Source organism: Scyliorhinus canicula, chromosome 2 (genome assembly GCF_902713615.1).
Source record: "Scyliorhinus canicula chromosome 2, sScyCan1.1, whole genome shotgun sequence".
Lineage (NCBI taxonomy): Eukaryota > Metazoa > Chordata > Chondrichthyes > Carcharhiniformes > Scyliorhinidae > Scyliorhinus > Scyliorhinus canicula.
Genome location: NC_052147.1, coordinates 82,048,520 through 82,071,209, shown reverse-complemented (window position 1 = coordinate 82,071,209; position 22,690 = coordinate 82,048,520). Strand labels below are relative to the sequence as shown.

The following is a 22,690-nucleotide window of genomic DNA, read 5'->3' as shown; positions in this document are numbered from 1 at the left end:
TGCAATGAAATTACTGTGAAAATCCCCTAGTTGCCACGTCCAGCATCTGCTCGGGTACACCAAAGGAGAATTCAGGATGTCCAATTCACCTAACAGCACGTATTTCGCGACTTGTGGGAGAAAACCAGAGCAACCGGAGGAAACCCACGCAGACATGAGAAAGTGCAAGTTCCACACAGACAGTGACCCAAGCCAGGAATTGAACCTGGGACCCTGGTACGGTGAAGCTACAGTGCTAACCACTGTGCTATAATGCTGCCCTAGAGTTGAGGATTATCATATCAGATCGGGGCAGAGTAGACTCATCCCTGCTGTGCAGGAGGAGGCAATTTGACCCATTGACTCTGTGCTGACCCTTTGAATGAGAATTCTGCTGTTTTACAAGTGTCCACCGCTACCTATCCTTGTAATCCCACAACCTAACTCGCACATCCCTGGATATTAAGAGGTCATTTAGCATGGCCAATCCACCTAACCCACACATCTTTGGACTTTGGGAGGAAACGGAGCATCCAGAGGAAACCCATGCAGATACTGAGAACATACAAACTCCACACAGTCAGCCAAGGCCAGAATTAAACCCAGTCCCTGGCGCTGTGAGGCAGCTCGATGGGCCAAATAGCCTACTTCTGCTGGCCTTACCATTACTCCCACAGAAAATTCCAGCCCATCAATTAAAACTCCACAATTATTAGTAAATCTTTTGGTTGACAACAGAAACTCACTACTGATATAACTTGGCTCCATTCTTTTGTCAAGAGTTGCTTACTTTCAATAGCAGTCCTATATCAACAAAAATAACACATTTTAACACATGCGGATCAATGGTTTATCTGTTGTGATTTTTTTTTTAAATCAGCACTTTAAATTCCTAAAATGACAGAATGCTTCATATACATTATTGTTCCTTCTAACATTATTTTGAAACCCAATAGCAAAATAAATTGAAGGACATAATTTATAAATAAGGAAGAAACAAATCGAGCAATTGAAGCAAAAAAACATATATATTAGAAATGTGTGCCTAACTGCCAGCCAGGATAACATTCCATCCTGGCTTTTAAAAGGGAATTGGATAAGCACCTTGGATTCTTGTCTTCAGTTTTTTTCCTCAAGGCGCAAGCACGGAAAGTCACTGCACAGCAAAATGTGAGTTTGATCATTTAACCCAAATATAGTGGTGCAAATCAAATTTGTAATTAAATCAGTAAATTATGTAACTGTGCCATATGTCAAGTGGTATTTATTACCATATATATTTAATGGGATATGAGCATCACTGGCTAGACTAGCATTTATTGCCCATCCTAATTGGCCTCATGGTGGTGGTAAGCTGCCTTTTTGAGCCGCTGCAGTCCATGTAGTGTAGGTACACCGACAGTACTGTTTGAGAGAGTGTCCAAGATTTTGACCCAGCAAGACAGATATATTTCCAAGGATGGTGTGTGGCTGGAGGGGTACTTCCAGGTGGTGATATTTCCACAATGTTAGTGGCAAATAAGGGCAGCACGGTGGCCTAGTGGTTAGCACAACCGCCTCACGGCGCTGAGGTCCCAGGTTCGATCCCGGCTCTGGGTCACTGTCCGTGTGGAGTTTGCACATTCTCCCCGTGTCTGCGTGGGTTTCGCCCCCACAACCCAAAAAAAAAAATGTGCAGAGTAGGTGGATTGGCCACGCTAAATTGCCCCTTAATTGGAAAAAATAATTGGGTAATCTAAATTTATTTAAAAAAATGTTAGTGGCAAATGTCACAAAGCTAAATTCAACAGGAAAATATATTATTGGTTATGACACTGGCCTTCCTCTCCTTTGAAATTCTAGTAAGAAGTCTTACAACACCAGGTTAAAGTCCAACAGGTTTGTTTCAAATCACTAGCTTTCGGAGCACAGCTCCTTTCTCAGGTGAATGAAGGTTCCAGAAACAGATATAAAGACAAAGTCAAAGATGCAAAGATACTTTGAATGCAAGCATTTGCAGGTAATTAAGTCTTAACAGATTCAAAAATCTAGGCTTGAAATTCTAGGCTTGAATTTGAGATTGACAAAAACAATAAAAAATAAATGTTATTGTTTAAGCTTTTAAATACAAAGTACAAATTACCTCAGTAGCAATGATACCATCAAATCCAATACTTAAACAATGGTAACAACAGCTTAAAAATCAATGTTAAAACCAACTATGGTAGAAAATTCTACAAACTCTCTTGTGACTGACACCACTATTATATAATTTAAGACTCCGTCTAAAGAACTGAATTATCCAATCTATTTGAATTAAGGAATAGACGAAACAAAATAGGAAATGTGAAAAACATTTAATTAATGCTGCACAAATTTCATTTAAATCTTGTTAAATGAATCAGATTGAATGATGAATTCTAATGTTAAAACAAAATTAAAAATTGAATTATTCAGTACAAGTAGAACAGCTGCCTGCAAGCCAGATGGTACTGGATTTGTCCCATGGCTCTTTGTTATTCAAAATTATTAGCCAATATAAAGTTTTGTCAATTCTCAGCTAGGCTAGCAACTGCAAGAACAGTCAGAAGTGAGATTCTCCATTCAAAAAGTATTGCCTAACTCAGGTGCCAATGCAAGGGCAGCACGGTGGCCTAGTGGTTAGCACAACCGCCTCACGGCGCTGAGGTCCCAGGTTTGATCCCGGCTCTGGGTCACTGTCCGTGTGGAGTTTGCACATTCTCCCCGTGTCTGCGTGGGTTTCGCCCCCACAACCCAAAAATGTGCAGAATAGGTGGATTGGCCATGCTAAATTGCCCCTTAATAGAAAAAATAATTGGGTAATCTAAATTTATAAAAAAAAACAAACTCAGGTGCCAATGCAGAACACTTTGTAGATGATTTAAGTTATAGCCTCACAACATTCTGAGACACCGTGGGTTTTCTGCAGAGAATGAAAGGAAGGGCAAAAGGAGGATTTTGTTTTTAAAAATAATGACTTTCAAGAAATCTGGAATAGTTAACTTGCAGCATTTTCCTAAATGAGTAAATTTTAAGAGTAAATACAAGAAAGGTTATCCCTCTTCCTACTCCTAAGTATCACCAGTCATCATTAGCACAGTTACTCATCTTGAAGGCATTCTCCCAATTTACATCATCTGTCACCGCCTAGCTACTCATCACCAACTGGCAGTGCAGATGCACATACCTTTGAACAAAAAATAAATAAAAGTTTCATGGGTGACAGTAATCAGCAAGTGGGAGGCTGCAGCTTACCAATCTTCATAACACTTTCGCCTCATCCCAACTTCAAGAAATAAAAGCAAAACAGTTTTCCTGACCATTTATTTTATAACTGGTCAAAACCTAATTATAAGTTTACTATCGATCTAGCTTTAATTCAAATTTAATACCGAGCTGTCGAAGCCACCAAATGTTAGTATAATTTTGAAAATAATTAACTAGTTAAGAAAGAAATGTGCAATTATATAATTTCAGTAATTATACAGGCATTTTGTGAAGCAGTGGCAGCAACCGTGCCGCTTAAGCCAGAGGCTCAGAAACAGCCAAACAGGTTGAGTATCAACCTGTGAATTCTTCCAATGTAATGGCAGGTGGTTAAAGGAGGAGAGATTCCTGGCCAGCCATGTAAGAAATTTGAGCCTCTGCCATCATTATCCATAGCTCCAGGCTACAACATGCATGTAAAATTGCATGTTGCCACAGCAACTCTGACTCCTTGGATCAGATCGGTGCCAACACTGCAAGGTTTGTTCTGGTTGGGGTGAATTTGGGACCTTGCCCTTCAGTGGAGACTTGACGCTGTGGGGCAGACCTGCCCACAGGCAGAGATCTCCAGAATTCTAATTCTGGAGCGGATGAGAATACTTTGGTCATGCATACTCCCTGTGTATAAGGACCAAAAGGATACAATTTTTTGTTTATAATAATAATAATAATCTTTATTATTGTCACAAGTAGACTTGCATTAACACTTGCAATGAAGTTACTGTGAAAATTCCCGAGTCGCCACATTCCAGTGCCTGTTCGGGTACACAGAGAATTCAGAATAAAGCACGTCTTTTGGGACTTGTGGGAGGAAACCGGAGCACCCAGAGGAAACCACAGTCACAGGGAGAACGTGCAGACTCCGCACAGACAGTGACCCAAGCAGGAATCGAACCTGGGACCCTGGCGCTGTGAAGCAACAGTGCTAACCACTATACTACTGTAATTTTTGTGATGCTGCACCAGGACACCCAGATCCCTCTGTAGCACCAAGTTTTGCAATCTCTCTATTTAAAGAATAAACTGTTTTCCTATGTTTTCTGCCACTTGGCCAGCCTGCTTTTCAAAATGGAGAAAGGCACATATTGAATTAAACTGAGTCACAATTGGCACCAATACCTCTGTGGGCCTCTCTCAAATAACAAATAGTACTGCTATGGTCATTTAGTACATTCCTCAGTTTTGTGACACGAAAGCAAACAAGACATGAATAATACAAAAGTAAATATCCTTCATACCAATGAACATTGCTGTTATTAATGCAACATGAAAATCTCTGATTATATTGCTCTTTTGTTTAGGAGGGACATGTTGTACCACCCAATTTATATTAGTCCCAATGGTTCAAAGGTAAAGTAAATTTTCAGAGCCATACAAACTATAAAGATCTCAGCCACCAAAAGGTTATCTAATATCAGGGATAAGCAGTTAAGCGAAGACAAAAAAAGCAATGTCTCAGACTCCAGATCGCGGTGTGTCAGCTCCTGCTAAAGGTGAGGCCAGGACCAAGTCTTATATGCAATCCAATCATTACTCCAACAAGTAGTAGAAGCTAGCTCAATTAATAATTCTTAATTTTGGATCAAGATTTTTGCTCAAGAAGGCTGTGAAAGTATATGGAGCCAAGGCAGATGGATGGAGTTAAGATCAGCCAAGATCTCAAAATGGCAGATTAGGATTGAGCAGCTAAATAGCCTACTCCTGTTCCCATGAATAATGAATACTTGAAGACCCCCACCAAAAAAAATTGTATTTCTGATGTAGTCAATGCTTTCAGCTGAGGAGGGATAGATAAATGTTTAGTCCATAAAACAAAACTTTGTATGATGGTGTTTTTATGTTTTAAGAAAATCTAGCAATCAGCATCACATAATTACTGGTTGAGGTCCAGCAAAGTTAATTTACTGGTTGTGAGAGAAATATTTCAGGGCATAATCTGCTTTATAAAATATTCACATTATAGAAGAATTCAGGCAAACAAACCGACTATAAACCGAGATTACTGGTGATTGAAAAATAATTACGGTGCTTACATTAAAAAGTAAATACAAATAAAATTAATGCCCCACTGTTCCATGCTTAACACATTATCAGGTAGACAATGCTTCCAGAACAACTAGCATTTATTAAATTAATTTATGCCCTCAAAAACACTTCAAAGTAATAGTAATTTTTGATGTGTAGTCACTATAATGTACCAAACTCTGCAAACCAATTTCTATGCAAGCTCCAACATGATTAGTTTATCTGGTTTTCAATGTTGTTGAAGAAATGATTTGCCAGAACTACGAAACCTAAATAGTATTGAACAATTATTCATGGTATCAAAGCAGGCACAATGGACCTCAGTTTAACATATGGTACCTCTCTAACAATACAGTACTTCTTCAGCAGTGCAATGAAATGCATGCTTAACCTAAAATTCTGAGAGGGGCTGAAAACCACATCTATGGTGACACTTATTACTGTTTCAAACGCATAATATTTATAAGGATACTGAGAAATATTTGTGTGAATGATAATTCTTTGGATCGATTGGGCTGTTAGAAAAGAGATGTGGTAGAGATTTCCAAATTCATGAGAGGTTTAGACATAGATGGAAATAAATTGTTTTCATCCATGGAAGGATCAGAACCAGAGGGCACAGATATAAGCAATTGGCAAAAGAGGCATGGAGAAAAGCTATTGCAGTGAGTGGTGAGGGCAAATTTAATCATGACATTCAAAAAGAAAATCGGAGAAACACCTTTTGAGGGGAGGAAAGATTTGCAGGGCTACAGTGAAAGGGCATTAGAGTGAGACAAGTTAAATTGCTCCTGCAGAGAGCTGACACAAGCTCTTCAACCAAATGACATCTGTGCTGCAATTATACCATGATTTCATTTGCACAGTTCAATATGAAATGCATGGAATACATAGACAGATTGCCAATGTATTTAACAGTATTAATAGCAAAATCAATGGGACAGGGATGAAATTCTTAAAATGTGAATCATCCTAAATGGCTCAAGGCGATAAAACCACATCCAAATACATGTTAATCAGTAATTTCTGAATATTTTTAAGAATGAAAACAATCCACAGCTTTCATCAAGTTTCTTTTCATAGATTTTCTCCTTCATCATTCTTAGAGTCATGTATGGCGCAGAGGAGATAATTCAATAACAAAGATCAAAGAAAATTACAGCACAGGAACAGGGCCTTCGGCCCCCCAAGCCTATGTTGACCATGCTGCCCGTCTAAACTAAAATCTTCTGCACTTAAAGAACAAAGAAAATTCAGTTCATTGAACCCATGTCAGTTCTCAGCGGTGCAATTAAATCAGTCCCATAGCCCTACAGGTTTATTTCTTTCAAGTGTCCTTCCCATTTCCATTCAAAATCATTGATTGTTTCCATTTCCACCACCCTCTTGGGCAGAGAGTTCCAGGTCATTATCACTCATTGTGTAAAAAAAGTTCTTCCTCACATTGCCTCTGCGTCTCTTGCTCAAAACCATCAGTGCCCTCCTAGTACTTCATACCAGCTAGATCTACTTTATCCAAACCTGTTAATCTCCTGACCCTGGAACCATTCTGGTAAATATCTTCTGCACCCTTTCATCCTTCCTAAAGTGTGGTAACCAGAACTGGACACAATAATCTTGTTAGGTGTTAATCAGAGTTTAGCGAGATGAATATTACAGTTGTTACAAGGTGATATCATAGATATAACCCAATTTTTTTGATGAAGGTATAGGATTAAAATTGCAACTGGCGAAAGAGTTACAAATCCACCAACATGACTAAACGTTAGTGAGGTGTACGCCTCCCCATAGTTACAATAGCACTCTTTCTTCTACACAAGACATAATTCTCCCTTGGAGCCATAAACGAGACAATATTTTGTACAAGTCGTGCATTACAAAACATCACTGTTGAAATTAATTTCAGAAGTGGATATCAAGTAGTATAACATTAATAACTTGTTGAACCGAGACTGAACACGATGAACCATTGTTGCTACAAGTCACTAATGCGAGAATACATACCTATTTATAACTTCAAAAATGAAATTGCAAATCAACATACTAAAATAATCTATTAAAACCGCCTCACGTCATTCAGCTGTATGTCACACTATGCCCAATGATGTGGTCAGTCCCAACTTGCCGGATCACAACTGAATCGCTTCAAAAATCCATATTGAATTTCGAGCAAGTTACGGAAACTAAGTCATCTCCTGCATCAAGTGTTTATGAATGCTTTCCAAACAATCCATTCCACAAGACTAGATCCTAGTTTTCAGAACCTTGTTCATACCACATGCAAAAATAGCACAATATCTGACAGTAACACCAAACGGGAACGAACTAGAAGAAACAAATTAAGTTGACAGAACAGGGCCATCAGATGCGCCGAAGGTTGGGCATCCACACATAAATGTTCCAAGTTATTTACACCCAGCTGCTCGGCGCCATATTGGAAACAAAAATGGCGGCGGTGAGGATGGCCCCACATTTGGGTAAATACCGGCCTCTATTTCAATCCTTTCCCCCTAGCCCGGGTGACCACTGGCCGCAGAACCGTATCGCTCACTCCGAGCCCGACGTCCGCCCTATCTCCGATTCCCCAGCACCGGTGTGTCAGCGTCGCCTGTCACTCTACCTGCAGCTCGGCCCTCTCCACCTCCCAATGTGCTCGCTCCATCTCGAAGCGGGCCCACTCGTGCTGGATATAGTGTAAAATGCCGGGGATAGTATACTGGGGCCGCTGCAGTTCCTCCGGCTGACCCTGCTGCTGCCGGACGCCGTTGTTGTTGCTGCCGTTGCTTCCCGGGCCCAGCAAAGGGCCTCCGGAATTGTTGTGCGAGGACATCCCTATAGGATGATCCTCCATGTTTATTATTACTAGGGTGCTGTTGTTATTTTGGATAATTAGTGGGAAGGGTTCATGAGAAAAGGAGAGTGGCCGGATGAGTCTCAACAACGCAAACGAGCCGCCATTGCCCTTCTGTCTGCAGAATATGGCGGCGGCGGCGCTGCGCTGTGGGTGGGGGAGGGGCGCCCGCGGCCTTTTGGCCAAATACAGCGGCGGTACCAGTACGCAGGCGCACTTCGCCGCCGCCGCCGCGCACACCTGCCCAGCGTCTGCTGGCCGCTCGCTGACAGCACAGGGGAAAGGCGGCTCCAACACCCGAGAATCAGTACTCAAAACAAAAAAATTACAGTGCCCACTTCAGGACCGATTGATGTTCGTTAGAAATGGTCTGGGACTCAGTTTGATGTAAAAAAAATTTACTACCGTCAAAAATTAATTCAGTGGCTGCATCACTGTTTTGCAGAAACCATTTTAGGAGCATGTTTATTGAGATACTAGAGGTGTTTCATTTAACGGCCTGCTAACCAAACAGGAAAAAGTTTGAGGTAACTTTCTTGAGGTAATAATAGAGCATACAATGCTCTATAGGGGCTGGTTTAGCTCACTGGGCTAAATCGCTGGCTTTTAAAGCAGGCCAGCAGCACAGTTCGATTCCCGTACCAGCCCCCCCCCCCCCCCCCCCCCCCCAGGCACCGCAATGTGGCGACTAGGGGCTTTTCACAGTAACTTCATTGAAGCCTACTTGTAACAATAAGCGATTTTCATTTTTCATTTCATTTTTTCAGAAGGAGGTAATTTGGCCCATCGAGTCTGCACCCACTTAAGCCTCACTTCCACCCTATCCCCATAACCCCTCTTGGTCACTAAGGGCAATTTATTATGGCCAATCCACCTAACCTGCACGTCTTTGGACTGTGGGAGGAAACCCACGCAGACACGGGGAGAATGTGCAGACTCTGCACAGACAGTGGCCCAGCGGGGAATCGAACCTGGGACCCTGGTGCTGTGAAGCTACAGTGCTATCCACTTGTGCTGCCCCCTTTTTTTTCTCAAAAACATATTTAATGCTCTTTCGGTCCCAAAGGTATAAATAATAATCTATTCACAAAAACGGCACCTTGCAGCTCATTAAAAAATGAATCAAGTGCCATCTTCTACCAGAAAAACAAAAGACAAAAACTCAAGGCTTCAAATCAATAGGATTCAAAATGTGAAGTTTGAGCCAATGTGGTACTGAACCATTTGGGCCATCAGGAGTCAGCTTTGATTCTGATCTTTTTTGGCTTAAATAGGACAGTGGTTAGTGTACATGAGTTTCTTTGCTAAAGAGGAAAGAAAGCAGCTATTGTCTTACTCTTGGTTGCTATCCAGTTGTCTTCACTATGAAGGCATACAGCCTTAATGATCCATCTAACGTTCATTGTCTCAGCTCGCCCGCACTGAAACAAAAGGTGAGATACCAGAGTAAACGCAGGAACAGGGGTAAATCATACTATGGCCCCTTGAGCCTGCTTGTCCATTCCATATGATCACGACTGATCTTCTGCCTTCTCATATGTCCCTTGATTCCATGTGAGATCGCCTTGAGTATATTCAATGATGGCGAAATCAAACTCTCGAGTGTACTAAATTCCAAAAGATTCACAAACCTCTGAAGAAATTTCTCCTCAGCTCCATGTTAAATGTTTATAAATTTTATTATATTCTCAAGCATTACAAAGCCAATGTTCAGTGTGGACAGGGCAAGCCATTAACCCATCTACTCGCTTGCTCCAAAGCCAATTCAAATTAGATCCAATTCATAGTTCACACAAAGGAGATATACTAGATCCAAGCTGGTAAGAACTGGCATTACACCTGATCTCATGCTTGATCTTAGCCAAAAGGCCAAATTATCCTTATCCTGATTCCTAGATTCCCAGACCAGGGCAAACAACCTCTGTGACTAATCTGTCAAGCCGCTTCAGACTTCTGTATGTTTCAATTAGATCACCTCTCATTCTTTTAAACTCCAAAGAATACAGAGGTCTCCCTGGTGTGTGACCCTTTCCCCAGCAAACTGGTTCGTTCCCACAGATATCACACCCAGTCCCCGAAAGAAAAGAGGCAAGGGAATAGTGAGGAAGTCCCAGAAGGTAGTGCAGCCCCCCGAGCAAGTTGCTTCGCCCAGTGCAATTTAGCACCCCGAACGTGTTCAATTTCTCACGGGGGGAGGACAGCGAAAACCCCCTGCTTCTTGGGTTCATAGCGAGTTATGGTTTGGATGACCCTCTGTCCCAACCGCTGTCTTCAGGCACCTCTGCCACCATCCCGGACCTGTTTGCAGGGTTGTTTCCGGGCCTTCTGTTGACCGGGCAGCGGGACGGAGCAGGGATCGGCACCACTGCCTCCAGCTGGCCCGGGATCCCGAGGAGATCCCGCCTGTCGATGATCTTGGAGGCAGGCCCTGGGTTAGTCGGTGGGCCCGTGTCGTCTGCCGCAATCAGTGTTGTGGAGGGCCCGGGCCCGGAGGACGACTGTCCAAAGGCTGTCAACCGCCCGATGTCGGGAGCGGAGGTTGCAAATTAGGCTCTCTGCAGAGGGGTGCAGAGCTCACTTGTGTCCGACCCTGTGTTGCTCCTCACCCTTTCTGGGGTACTCCTGGAATCTGGCACATCATAATTGAAGGTTCTTTTCTTTTTCTGTCTCCACATATAGTTTAGGCAGTGCCCTATTGGGGCCCCCCTCCATTAACCTCCCCCACCACCACCCCCCTTCCCTCCCCTTCCTCCCCCTTCTGTTGGTACAGAGAAGAAGATATCTCGTCTCTCCAGTGCAAATTTAGTGCTTGTACCGTTTTTGTACAACTGTGTTTGTTAACCGTTTTAATAACCAGAATATCCTACCGTCCCCCTCCCCATACGTCAGTACAGATGGGAGGGTATCCAGTTTCTCCAATGCAAAATTAATGTTTGTACCGTTTGGACTTTTACAACTGTAATGGTTGCTGTTTTGAGAAAAATATTTATAGACCTAATTTACTCAGGATTGATGGAGTAGGACAAAAACTGCATTATTAAACATTGTTTGTAATTATCTTTAAATATGTTTATTTTTGGCAATTAATGCTATTAGTGTTTTACTCAGTCTAAAATCATAACATTCATCAGGTGTTGCTAATTAAGTACTGTAATTGAAGTAACGTTCTAAGACTTGAGATGTAGGGGCATGCATGTTTCATGGGTTAAAACTATTTTCTTCTGCAAAACATTTGTTTGGTCAATAATGTATTTATGCTGATGGATCTATTATTTTTATTCTGCTGAACTACTTAAAAAAGTGTTAGTGTATAACAGTTTGAATTTGATTGTATAGAATAATGGTTAGTAAGAGCCAGGATGGAATCCTAACTCAATTGAGAGAATGGGTTGTAATCAGCTGAGCCATCCCTCAGTGGATCTGGCTCTAGCACATCAAGCTGCACCACACCTTGCTTTCTTTTTTTAAAATTAAGAATACTCAGTTTTTTTCCAATTAAGGGGCAATTTAGCGTGGCCAGTCCACCTACTTTGCCCATCTTTGCGGTGTAGGGGTGAGACCTAAGCAGACACGGGGAGAATGTGCAAACTCCATACAGACAGTGACCCAGGCCGGGATCGATCCCGGATCCACAGTGCCATGAGGCAGCAGTGCTAACCACTGTGCCGCCCTCAGGCCTTACTTTCTGCTGCAAAAGTCACTTATACTCTAAGATCATCCTGGAGCATAAAGATAACCCTAACCTTTGCTCTGTTCCCATCACGTCTTTGTTGACCGTGTCTGGGAAATTGTGTTTTACAAATTTATTAGACTTTTTTTGATGATGTAACTAGCAGGGTGGATAATAGGATTGCCAGCATTTGGATTTGCAAAAGGCATTTGAGAAGGTGTCACATAAAAAGTGACTATACAAGTTATGAGCTCATGGTGTTGGGCTGATAAACCATGAATAGACGATTGGCTAATGAATAGGAAACAGACAGTCATGATAAATGGCTAATTTTCAGGTCAGCAAACTGTAACTTGTGGAGTGCCGCAAAAATCAACCTGGGGATTCAAACATTTACAATTTGTATTAATGACTTGAATGAAGGGACCAACTGGAGCCAAATTTGCTGATGATACTCAGATAGGAAAGCAAGTTGTGAGGAGGATACAAAAAGTATGCAAACTGCAAAGAGATGTATATAGGTTAAATGAACAGACAAAAGCTTGGTAGATAAAATATAATGTGGGAAAATATGAGGTTGTCCATGTTGAAGAAATATTGGCAAGAGAAATGCAGAATATTATTTAAATGGAGAGAGACTTCCTACAAGAGGTGGCACAGTGGTTAGCACTGCTTTCTCACAGCACCAGGGTCCCAGGTTTGATTCTGACCTTGTGTAATTGTATGGAGTTTCTACATTCTCCCTGTGTCTGCGTGGGTTTCCTCTGGGTGCTCCGATTACCTCCCACAGCGCAAAGATATGCAAATTAGGTGGATTGGCCATGCTAAATTGCCCCGTGTCAAATGAAATGAAAATCGCTTATTGTCACAAGTAGGCTTCAAATGAAGTTACTGTGAAAAGCCCCTAGTCGCCACATTCCGGCGCCTGTTCAGGGAGGCGGGTATGGGAATTGAACCGTGCTACTGACCTGCCTTGGTCTGCTTTAAAAGCCAGCAATTTAGCCCTGTGCTAAACCAGCCCCTCCAAATATCAGTGTCCAAAGATTAGGTGGGATTGCAGGGGTGGGGCAAGGGAGTGGTCGGCGTAAGGGTGCTCTTTCGGGGGGGGGTCGCTGTGGGCTCAATGAGCAGGATGGCTGCCTCCTGCACTAGGGATTCTATGAACTGTAGAGGGCATTGGTGAGACCACACCTAGAGATTCTTGTATTAGTTCATGGGAGTTTGGCATCACTGGCGAGATCAGCATTTATTGCTCATCCCTAATTGCCCCGAGAAGACGGTGGTGAGCTGCCTTCTTGAACTGCTGCAATCCATATGGTGTAGGTACACTCACAGTGCTGTTAACATAGAACATACAGTGCAGAAAGAGGTCATTCGGCCCACCGAGTCTGAACCAATCCACTTAAGCCCTCACTTCCACCCTATCCCGGTAACCCAATAACCCCTCCTAACCTCCGCACAGACAGTGACGCAGCGGAGAATCGACCTGGGACCCTGGCGCTGTGAAGCCACAGTGCTAGCCACTTGTGCTACCGTGCTGTTAAGGAGGAAGTTCCAGGATTTTGACCCAGCAACAATGAAGATACGACAATATAGTTCCAAGTTTGAATAGTGTGTGGATTGATGGGTAATTTGCAGCTGGTGGTGTTCCCATACATTAGCTGTTCTTGTCCTTACAGATGGTAGAGGTTTGGAAGTTGCTGTTGAAGGAGCCTTGGTGAATTGCTACATGTGCTTTGTAGATGGTACACTGCTGCCACAGTGTGTCGGTGATGGGGGGAGTGAATGTTGTAAATCAAGCATGTTCCTTTGTCCTGATGGTGTCCAAATTCTTGAATATTGTTGGAGCGGAAATCATCCTGGCAAGTGGAGAGTATTCCACACACTTCTGACTTGTGCCTTGTAGATGGTGAACAGACTGTAGGGATTCAGGAGGCCACCTCAGTCAGGAGGTAGCAATAATATTTAAATCGCTGGCCCAGGTCAGTTTCTGGTCAATGGTAGGCCCCAGGGTGTTGCTAATGGGGATTGACCAATGATAATGCTGTTGAATGCCATGGATAGTTAGATTTGCTCTTGTTGGAGCTGGTCATTGCCTGGCATTTGTATGGCGTGAATGCTATTTGTTATTTATCAGAGGGAGCCTGAATAAGGACATGGTCTACTTCAGTAACTGAGAAGTTGTGAATGGTGCTGAACATTGTGTAATCATCAGCGAATGTTCCTATTTCTGACCTTGTCATGGAGAGGAGGTCATTATGAAGCAGCTAAAGATGGTTGGGCCTAAGACTCTACCCTGAGGAACCATGGTAGCAATGTCCTAGTACTCCAACTAGTGGAGAGTTTTTCCCTGATTCCCATTAACTTTCATTCTCACCTCCATTTTTGAGCTCAGCTTCTTCTGTCCATGTTTGGATCAAGAGTGTAATGAGGTCAGGAGCTGGGTGGCCCTGCTGAAACCTAAACTGAGCTCAGTGAGCAGGCTATTGCTGTATAAATGCCACTTGATACAGCTGTCAACGACACCTTCCATCACTTGGCTGGTGATCGGGAGTAGACTGATGGGGTGGAAATTGGCTGCATTTAATATGCTTTTTGTGGACAGGACATACCTGATTAATTATCCACATTACCGGGTAGAAGACTAGAGGCTCAGCTAGTTCAGGAAAACAAATCTATTATTGCTTAAACGGGGTTAAAGTCAAAGAGTTTTACAGCACAGTAATAAGTCCTTCGGCCCTTCGTGTCTGTGCCAGCTACCAAACACCTACCAGTTCTAATCCCATTTTCCACCACTTGGTCCGAAGCTTGTATGGTATGGCGTTTAAAGTGCTCGTCTAAATGCTGCCTCTGCCATACCTGAGTTCCAAATTCCCACCATCCTCTGGGTGAAAAAGAATTTCCTCAAATAAAACATAGAACATAGAACAGTACAGCACAGAACAGGCCCTTTGGCCCTCGATGTTGTGCCGAGCCATGATCACCCTACTCAAACCCACGTATCCACCCTATACCCGTAACACAACTCCCCCCCCCCCCTTAACCTTACTATTAGGACACTACGGGCAATTTAGCATGGCCAATCCACCTAACCCGCACATCTTTGGACTGTGGGAGGAAACCGGAGCACCCGGAGGAAACCCACGCACACACGGGGAGGACGTGCAGACTCCACACAGACAGTGACCCAGCCGGGAATCGAACCTGGGACCCTGGAGCTGTGAAGCATTTATGCTAACCACCATGCTACCGTGCTCCCATGCACTTTAAATATCTTGCCCATTACCTTAAATCAATGCTTCCTGATTTTTGACCCCCTATTAAGGGGAAAAGTTTCTTCCTATCTACCTAGCTATGTCCCTCATAATTTTGTACACCTCAGTCAAGTCCCCCCCCCCCCCCCAGCCCCCCCCCCCCCCCCCCCCCCCCCCAGCCCTCTCTGCTCTTAAGGAAAACATCCCCAGGCTGACCAGCTCCAATCCAGGAATTATCTTGGCGAATCTCCTCTTCATCCTCTCTGGTGCAATCACATCCTTCTGATAGTATGGCAACCAGAACGGCACACAGTACTCTAGCTGTGACCCAACAAGGGCTTTGTACGGCTCCATCATTACCTCACTGCTCTTGCCTAGGTTAATAAAGGCAAGGTCCCAGCACCAATCCCTGCAGTATACCACTGGATACACCACCGCTTCAATATACAAAAGCAACCTTTGACCGTCACCCTCTGCCTCCTGCTGCTAAGCCAGTTTTGGATCCAATTTGCCAAATTGCCCGGGATCCCATCGACACTTAGCTTCTTGATCATTCTCCCAAGTGGACCCTTGTCAGGGCCTATAGTCTATGCAATATGTAGTGCCTTCAGCCATTTCTTAACATGGCATGGAGTGATTCACATAAAAATAATCTTTATTGTCACAAGTAGGCTTACGTTAACACTGCAATTAAGTTACTGTGAAAAGCCCCTAGTCATCACATTCCGGCACCTGTTCAGGTATACAGAGGGAGAATTCAGAATGTCCAAATTACCTAACAGCACAACTTTCGGGACTTGTGGGAGGAAACCAGAGCACCCGGAGGAAACTCTCACAGACGCAGGGAGAACGTGCAGACAGCGCACAGAGAGTGACCTAAGCCTGGAATCAAACCTGGGACCTTGGCGCTGTGAAATGAAAAAATGAAAATCGCTTATTGTCACGAGTAGGCTTCAATGAAGTTACTGTGAAAAGCCCCTAGTCGCCACATTCCGGCGCCTGTCCGGGGAGGCTGGTACGGGAATCGAACCGTGCTGCTGGTCTGCTTGGTCTGCTTTAAAAGCCAGCGATTTAGCCCAGTGAGCTAAACCAGCCCCTGATGCAGCAGTTCTAACCACTGTGCTACCGTGACTGAAGACTGGCATCTATGATACTCAGGATAAGGCCAAGATGGATCACTTATCTGGCACTTCTGTCTGAAAAACTTTGCAAATGCTTCAGCTTTGTCTTTGGATTGATGTGCTGAGCTGCTCCCATCATTGAGGATGGGATATTTGTGCAGCCACCTCCTCCTGTCGTTGTTTAATTGTCCTCCTTCATTCCTGACTGGATGCTGCAGGTTTGCAGAGATAATATCTGACCCGTTGGTTGTAGAATTGCTGGTTCCATCACTTGCTGCTTTACTGTTTGGCACATAAGTTGTCCTGTGCTGTAGCTTCTCCAGGTTGGCACCTCATTTTTATGTATGCCTGGTGCTACTCTTGGCATGCTCTCCTGCAATCTTCATTGGACCAGGCTCGATCCCTGACTTGCTGGTAATGGTAGAGTGGGGAGAATCACAGTATTGTTACAGTGCAGAAGGAGGCCATTTGGCCCATTGTGTCTGTACCAGCTCTCCAAATGAGCATCATGACTTAGTTCCATTACCTGCCTTTCCCATGCCTATAGTTTCTATTCAAGTAATCATCTAATGCCTTCTTGAATGCCTTGATTGAACCTGCCTCCACCACATTTCCAGGCAGTGCATTCCAGACCCGAACCATTAGTTATGTGGAATGTTTTTTTTCCCATCACATTTGCTTCCTTTGCATATCACTTTATATCTATGCCCTCTTGTTCTTGGTCCTTTTATGAGCAGGAACAGTTTCTTCCCATCTACTCCGTCCAGTCCCCTCTTGATTTTGAACATTTCTATCAAAGCTCCTCCTCTCCTAGGAGAATGGTCCATGGAATCTGCTCCACCATCATGACTGATCTGAAATTATAATCCTCACCTCCACTTTCCTGCTTCATCCCCAGAACCCTTGATTCCCTTACTGATTAAAAATGTCGACCCAGCCTCTACATCTCTGTGCAGTAAAGAATTCCACAGATTCGCTACCATCTAAGAGACAAATTCCTCATCTCTGTCTTAATCTTTTGATTATGTCCTCTGGTCCTAGTTTCTCCCTCAAGGGGAAAAAAGCTCTCAGCATCTACCCTGTCAGGCCCCCTGAAAATCCTATATGGCTCAATAAGGTCACCTTGCATTCTTCTAAGCTCTACAATCGCAACCTACTCGACCTCTAACAAATTCTCTCCATTCCTGGAATCAACCTAGTAACTCCTCTGGACTGCCTCCAATTCCAGTATATCTTTCCTTTAGATATAGGGACCAAAACTGTTCACAGTTTTCCAGGTGTGGTCTAACTAGTGCCTTGCAAAACTTCCCTACTTTTATACTCCATTCCCTTTGAAATGGAAGCCAAAGTTCCATTACCTGCTGAACTTTCATTCTAGTTTTTTGAGATTTGTGCATGAGGAACCCCACATCCTCCTGAGCTTCAGCCTTCTGCAGTCTTTCTCAATTTAAATAATATTTAGCTCAATTATTCTTCCCACCAAAGTGTATAACCACATTTTCCTACATTGTATTCCATCTGCCAAATTTTTGCCCACTCACATAACCTGTCTATATCCCTCTGTAGACTATTGGGGCTGGATTCTCCAATTTTGAGGCTATGTCCCCACGCCAAAGTGGGCATGGTGGCGTTTTATGACAGAAAAAATGGCATAAAACGGCCACCCGATCCTCTGTTTGGTTGGGGGCTAGCATCAAGGCAGCATACAGCACCCGGCTCTAGCTGCCGATTTGGCCTGGAGAATTGCCAGGTCCATGGCCGCACTTGAATACGGCGGTGGCCTGCAGCGGCCGCATCATGCAACAATGGTGCTGGCCGCTCGCTGACCCAGCCTGGAAAACAATGCCTTCCGTTTGGCTGGCTCACGGACCACCCACCAACAATGCCTCCAGCCCCTGGCAAAATCCCCCCCTGCCAGCGAATCTACCCTGCCCCTACTGGCGACGCTCGGCTGAGTCCGCAGCCACCACACCGAGTTCCCGACAGATGAGACCATTTGCGACCGACGCTGTCGGGAATCCAGCCAGTCGGGGGTGGAGCATCAGGAGTGGGCCTCAGGCAATGTCCTGAGGTCATTGATATGGCGCGGCGTACTTGGAGAGTGCGCTACTTTGGAGGGGGCGGAGCATCGCTTAAGTGGTGACGCCCCTGATTCGGTCTTGAACGGGGATTCTCTGGCCGATTGCCGAACACGATTTTGGCACGCCGACCAGAGAATCCGCCCTCTTTGTGTCATCCTCACCACTTGCCTTCCCCATCTATTTTTGTGTCATGCATGAACATTGACACAGTGGTTAGCACTGCTACTTCACAGCACCAGGTACCTGGGCTCAATTCCGACCTTGTGTGGAGGTTGCACATTCTCCCTGTGTCTGCATGGGTTTGCTCCAGATTCTCTGGTTTCCTGCCTTCAGCCCAAGGATGTTCAGGTTAGATAGATTGGCCATGCTGAATTTCCCCTTAGTGTCCAAAGGTTAGGGGGGGTTACGGGGATTGGGTGGGGGATTGGCCCTAGGTAGGTTGCTCTGTCGGAGAGCCGGTGCAGACTTGATGGGCTGAATGGCCTCCTTCTGCACTGTGGGGAATCTATGATTCTATTAGTAAAGCCCAGAATACTACATGCTTTATTAACTGCTCCCTCCATTCTGCCACCTTCAGTGATCTGTGCACATATACGTGAAGGCCCCTCTGCTAATGCACCCTCTTAAGAATTTTATCCCTTGTTTTATATTGTCTCCATATTCATCATAACGAAATGCATCATTTCACACATCTCTGCATTGAACCTCATCTGCCACCTATCTGTCCACTCCACCAACTTATGTCCTTTTGAAGTTCTACACTGTCTTCAATATTTACAATAGTTTACAAATATTTTCAAGTTTTGTGTCATGTGCAAATTTGAAATTGTCCCCTGCACCCAAGATCTAGATCATTAATATATAACAGGAAAAGCAAGGGTCTCAATACCTACTCTGGGGAACACTCAAGTCTGCACCAACCAAAGAACAATCTATCTAGGCCCATTAACAGTTACTCTTTGCTTCCTATTAATCAGCCAATTTTGTATCCATGTTACTACTACTGTATATCATTTGTTTCATGAGCTGTAATTCTTCTCACGTAATTCAAGTGCAGCACTATATAAAATGCCTTCTGTTAGTCTATGTACACTACTTCAACAGCATTACCCTCATCAACCCTTTCTGTTACCTCTTCAAAAAAACTCCCTACAGGTTAATTAAACATCATATCCCCTTTAGAAATCCAGTCTGGCTTTTCTGGAGCAATCACATTTTTCCATGTGACAACTGATTCTATCCTGGATAATTGTTTCTGGAAGCCTGCTCACTACTGATGTTAAACTGACTGCTCTAGCTTGGGTTATCCTGGCGATTTTTATTGAACAAGGGCATGACAGTTGCAATTCTCCAGTCCACTGGCACCTTCCCAGACTTGAGAGAAGAGTGGATGTTTGTGGCCAGCGCCCCTGCAATTTTCATTCACACTTCCCAATATCCTTGGATAGATCTTATCCGGACCTTGTGCCTTGTCAACTTTCAGTACCGACAGTCTATTCAACATTTCCTCCTTATCAATTTTGAACCCTTCTGGGGACAGAGCTTTCTTGTCTCTCACTAAATCCTGGATAGTATCTACCTCCTTAGTAAAGGTAGAAGCAAAGTATTTATTTAATATCTCAGCCATGCCCCCAATCCCCATGTGTAAATTCTCTTTTAGGTCCCTAATCAAACCTACTCCTCTGTTTACCATTCTTTTTCGCTATTTATATGGCACTAGAAGACTTTGGGATTCCCCTTATTTTGGCTTCCAGTCTTTTCTCAAAATCCCTCTTCACGTGCATTTTCAAGCCCCGCCTCACAACCTTCTGAATTCCTCTTTGTTTTCAACTGTTGTATCTACCTGACACCTGTAATTTAAAAACAAATTATAATTTAAAGTGCCCAATTATTTTTTTTCCAATTAAGGGACAATTTAGTGTGTCCAATCCATCTATCCTGCACATCCTTTGGGTTGTCTGTGTGAGACCCACGCAAACACGGAGAATATGCAAACTCCACGCGGACAGTGACCCGGGGCTGGAATCGAATCCAGGTCCTCGGCACCGTGAGGCAGTACTAACCACTTTTGGGTAATTAAAGTCTCCCTTTATAATTATTCTATAATATTTTCATCCATTTCCCTGCAGATTTGTTCTTCTGAATCCTTCTCACTAGTTGGCGGTCTACATCGATCAATGTAATTGCACCTTTTTGTTCCTTTGCTCGAGCCAGATTGATTCTGTCCTTGAACACTCTAGGCCATTTCTTTCTCCAGCGATGCAAATCTCTCCTTAATCAATACTGCCACCACTCTTCCTTTCCTACCTTTTCTGAGCACCTTGAACCCAGGAATATTTAACAGCCAGTCCTGCCTTTCCTTGCGCCAGGTCTCCGTTATCGCCACATCATATTTCTGCAATGCAATCTGTGCCTGTAACTCCCCAATCTTATTTACTATTACTTTGTGCATTTACGTACATGCACAGTTACCCTGATTTCAACACCATTATTTTCTCCCTTGCTCCAATATGTTAGTGCTTTCTGTCCCTCCCAGTATTTTGGGCATCCTGGTTTAACGCGGCTGGTTTAGCACAGTGGGCTAAACAGCTGGCTTGTAATGCAGAACAAGGCAGCAGCGCGGGTTCAATTCCTGTACCGGCCTCCCCGAACAGGTGCCGGAATGTGGCGACTAGGGGCTTTTCACAGCAACTTCATTGAAGCCTACTTGTGACAATGAGCGAGTATTATTATTATTGTTAAATTCCTCTCTAATATTCCATCTTGGTTCCTGTCATAATATACACACAGGTATATGATGTTGCATAGACAGACATTGATTGACACACAGGATGACCAATGAACACACAGAACACAGCAGCCAATCACCAGACAGGACACGGCCACTATAAAGCCAGAGGGCACTAGTTTTCCCGCTCTTTTGGGATGCAGCCTCTGAGACAGTCAGAGCCTGTGAGCAAAAACTAGAAGATCCACCATGTGGTAGTAAGATAGTCTGGTCAGGTTAGCCTCAGGTCTCAGTCAACTCAGCATAGTGTCAACCCACAGTTCAAGTATGTTTAATAGTAAAGAATTTAATAAAATAGAGTTGCATTTCTTCAAGTGTTGGAAGCATGTCTCTCTCACTGCAATGGTAAACGCAGTCCTCGCAGACCCAGCATACCCAACACATCAGTTCCGACATTCCTGCGGAGTTGATTTAAAGCCCTCCCGACAGCACTAGCAAAACGCCCGAAAGGAACTCAGTCCCAGCTCTGTTCAAGTGCAACATGATCAACTTGTACATGTGCCATCTCTCCCAGAACCAGTCCCAGGTGGTGTGTGCCTTGCAGCCTCTCCCAACTGACCTCTGCCCTCCCTCAGGCCTCCAGGCGCTCTGGCTGCTGACTGGCATCTATGACCACTATTTGTTAGGTAGCCATGCCCACCTTTATGTCCTTTTGCACAAAGAGCTATCCACTCTTCTCCAGCTCAATCATCTTCCTGGCACCTGGGTGCACGAGTCAGGATGGGCAGAAATAATTGTGCTGCAAAACCAGGAGCCATCCTTCATAGAATCCCTACAGTACAGAAGGAGCCCATTTAGCCCATCGAGTCTCACTGACCCTCTGAAAGACCGTCTTACCTGAATGAAATGAAAATCGCTTATTGTGACGAGTAGGCTTCAATGAAGTTACTGTGAAAAGCCCCTAGTCGCCACATTCCGGCGCCTGTCCGGGGAGGCTGGTACGGGAATCGAACCGTGCTGCTGGCCTGCTTGGTCTGCTTTAAAAGCCAGCGATTTAGCTGAGTGAGCTAAACCAGTGGACCTAGGTCCACTTCCCCGCCTTATACCTATAACTCTACTGGACCTTTGGACACTAAAGGGAAATTTAGCGTGGCCAGTCCACCAAACCTGCACATCGTTGGACTGTGGGAGGAAACTGGAGCACCCGGAAGAAACCCATGGAAGAAACATCTCTTGTGTTAAGGGAAGACAATTGGATATGTTTTGTGCCACTCCTAGGGCTCTGAATAAAAATGTATGGCAAATTCTACAGGATATGCTACTTCTCTGCAGGTTTCCCTTGACATCTCTGCAGGGTTCCCCTGGCTAAGTTCAAACCTGCTGCTGTCAGATCTACTTTGCACTCTTCAGGATGCATACACCTACCAAAGGCTACCAAATTCAGACTAGAGTGAGGGCAGTTAATGATTGAAGTGGTCAGATGCCTCCATAAAATGTGCATGCCCTGCAAGAATAGGGATGAACTTGTGATTTTTGGGCTGTTCCGCTACTTTCACCACAACAACAATTTTCCATCATCCCAAAAACTAGGCCAGTATCTCCATTTTAAAGACCTCCCATCCAACTCTGTAACATTACCTACCTTCGCTCCTACTACAGCATTCTGTCCCCTCCAGATTTAACTATTCCACTGATCTGTTGACCATCCTCACAT

General features: G+C 44.1%; 2 protein-coding genes across 7 annotated transcripts in view; one reads left to right on the top strand and one right to left on the bottom strand.

The window, feature by feature from the left end:
- strn3 (striatin, calmodulin binding protein 3) overlaps window positions 1–8,278 on the bottom strand; it is a 292,821-nt gene extending 284,543 nt beyond the window's left edge. For 4 of the 5 annotated variants that reach the window (XM_038781429.1, XM_038781437.1, XM_038781440.1 and 1 more), the window contains exon 1: window positions 7,892–8,278. In XM_038781429.1, the coding sequence (XP_038637357.1) occupies window positions 7,892–8,122 (231 nt within the window). In that variant the 5' untranslated portion in view covers window positions 8,123–8,278. The remainder of the gene's footprint in view (window positions 1–7,891) is intronic. The other variant, XM_038781441.1, reaches the window with a different exon arrangement.
- ap4s1 (adaptor related protein complex 4 subunit sigma 1) overlaps window positions 7,683–22,690 on the top strand; it is a 58,470-nt gene continuing 43,462 nt past the window's right edge. For both annotated transcript variants that reach the window (XM_038781443.1, XM_038781448.1), the window contains exon 1: window positions 7,683–7,748. The gene's annotated coding sequence lies outside the window, so the exon portion shown is untranslated. The remainder of the gene's footprint in view (window positions 7,749–22,690) is intronic.